The following is a 1,510-nucleotide window of genomic DNA, read 5'->3' on the forward strand; positions in this document are numbered from 1 at the left end:
AAAAAGATGGTTTATCATAGCAACATTCAAATATACACAGAAACAGAGACCAGTAAAATGAACTGCCCTGTAATTCTCGACCGATCATTTACATGTCGTCATTGTTTTTATTTCTCCCAACGTTTTTTGTTTGTTTGTTGGAGTATTTTGAAATACATTTATACAAATTTCTAACCTTAACTCCTTCCGCTCTAAAGCGGTGATCTGAACCCGTGACTTAACCTTTTGCATGCTGAACCCCCTGGCCTCTGACCTGGGGCGTGTGAGTTCCTTCCCTGTCTTTCTGAAACAAGAAACAAGAGCGTGGGCCCGCCCTCCCAGCCAGGCGTGTGCTTTAGGGTCTAACCCGTAGCCCCCTTTGGAGGAACGCACCAGGGCCCGGTCCTGCGTGCCTCCTCAGCAGACCTCGGGATCCCCATGTGTCATGGACGCCAAGGCCACTTGGACGTGCCGCCGAGCACAGGCTGCATGCGTGGCCTCGGGCTTTCTGGGCTGACCCTGGGAACCTCCCGGCGCGTGGGCGAAGTCCCCACGTACTCACTTGCACATACTTCTCGACGGTCTTCAGAACGCCCATGTTGAACTGCCTCACGGGGACGGTGGACAGGTCTGCGTAGCTGAGCAGGCTGTGGATGACCTGCAGCAGCGGCTGCTGCACGCTCGGGAGCCCCTTCTCCAGCAGCTGCGGGGATACAGCGAGAGTCAAGGGAAGGCAGGTGCCACTGGGGGCGCCAGAGTCCCCAGGACGGTGATGGTCTCATGTTTCCCTACGAGGGGTGAGACAGTCCTAAGTGGTCCTGAAGAAATGGAGACACTGTCAAGGGCAGTGCGGGTACAAACATGAACATACGGATGTGACACCACACGGCGAGGCACGGCCAATGGGGCCTCGTTGGAAAGGCGCTCAACACCTCGAGCGAGCGACAATTACGAGCGAAAATGACAGGTGCAATTTATTGGTTATCAAAGTAGCGAAGATCGAAAATTGATAATAGCATTGGTGAGGACAGAGGTGGGCGATCTTACACATCGGTGGAACGTGGACTGGATGATTTGGCAATGGAGGTCGAGAGTGCTGAAATGGTGCAAAGCTTTTGAAATCGTAATTACACTCATAGGGACGTTTCCGAACCTAGAGATAAATATTCAGGTTTGTGTACGAGATTTCACCGTGGCATTATTTGTAATGGTAAAGAAAACCCACAGAGAACAAAACAAGAAAGCTCTGTAAGCTATTGAAATGCTGACAAATGGATTCGCAATAGACAGTAAATAGTATGATGCGATATCACGCAGTCGATGGACTGACATTTTTAAAGGTGGTAAAGGACACCAGGTAGCGTTAAGTGCCAGAGGGACTTCGTGCCACTTCTCTACAACAGGTGATGCCAATATCGATGGCGATGTGCTATGCAGAAGTAACACCGGACAAAACCCAGCGAAGTGTTAACGGTTTTTCTCTCTAAATAATGTAATTATTAGGTGACTTTTTCTTTCTTTTTTTTTTTTT

The 1,510-nt window shown here is 49.6% G+C and overlaps 1 protein-coding gene across 7 annotated transcripts in view; it reads right to left on the bottom strand.

Annotated features, from left to right (window-relative positions):
* The window catches only part of FRY (FRY microtubule binding protein), a 320,056-nt gene that overhangs the window by 23,801 nt on the left and 294,745 nt on the right, over positions 1-1,510 (bottom strand). For all 7 annotated transcript variants that reach the window (XM_039861088.1, XM_039861099.1, XM_039860841.1 and 4 more), the window contains one exon: positions 542-682. In XM_039861088.1, coding sequence (XP_039717022.1) covers positions 542-682 — 141 coding nt within the window. The remainder of the gene's footprint in view (positions 1-541; positions 683-1,510) is intronic.

The sequence above is a fragment of the Pteropus medius genome, unplaced genomic scaffold, assembly GCF_902729225.1.
Source record: "Pteropus medius unplaced genomic scaffold, Ma_sr-lr_union100, whole genome shotgun sequence".
NCBI classification, from domain to species: domain Eukaryota; kingdom Metazoa; phylum Chordata; class Mammalia; order Chiroptera; family Pteropodidae; genus Pteropus; species Pteropus medius.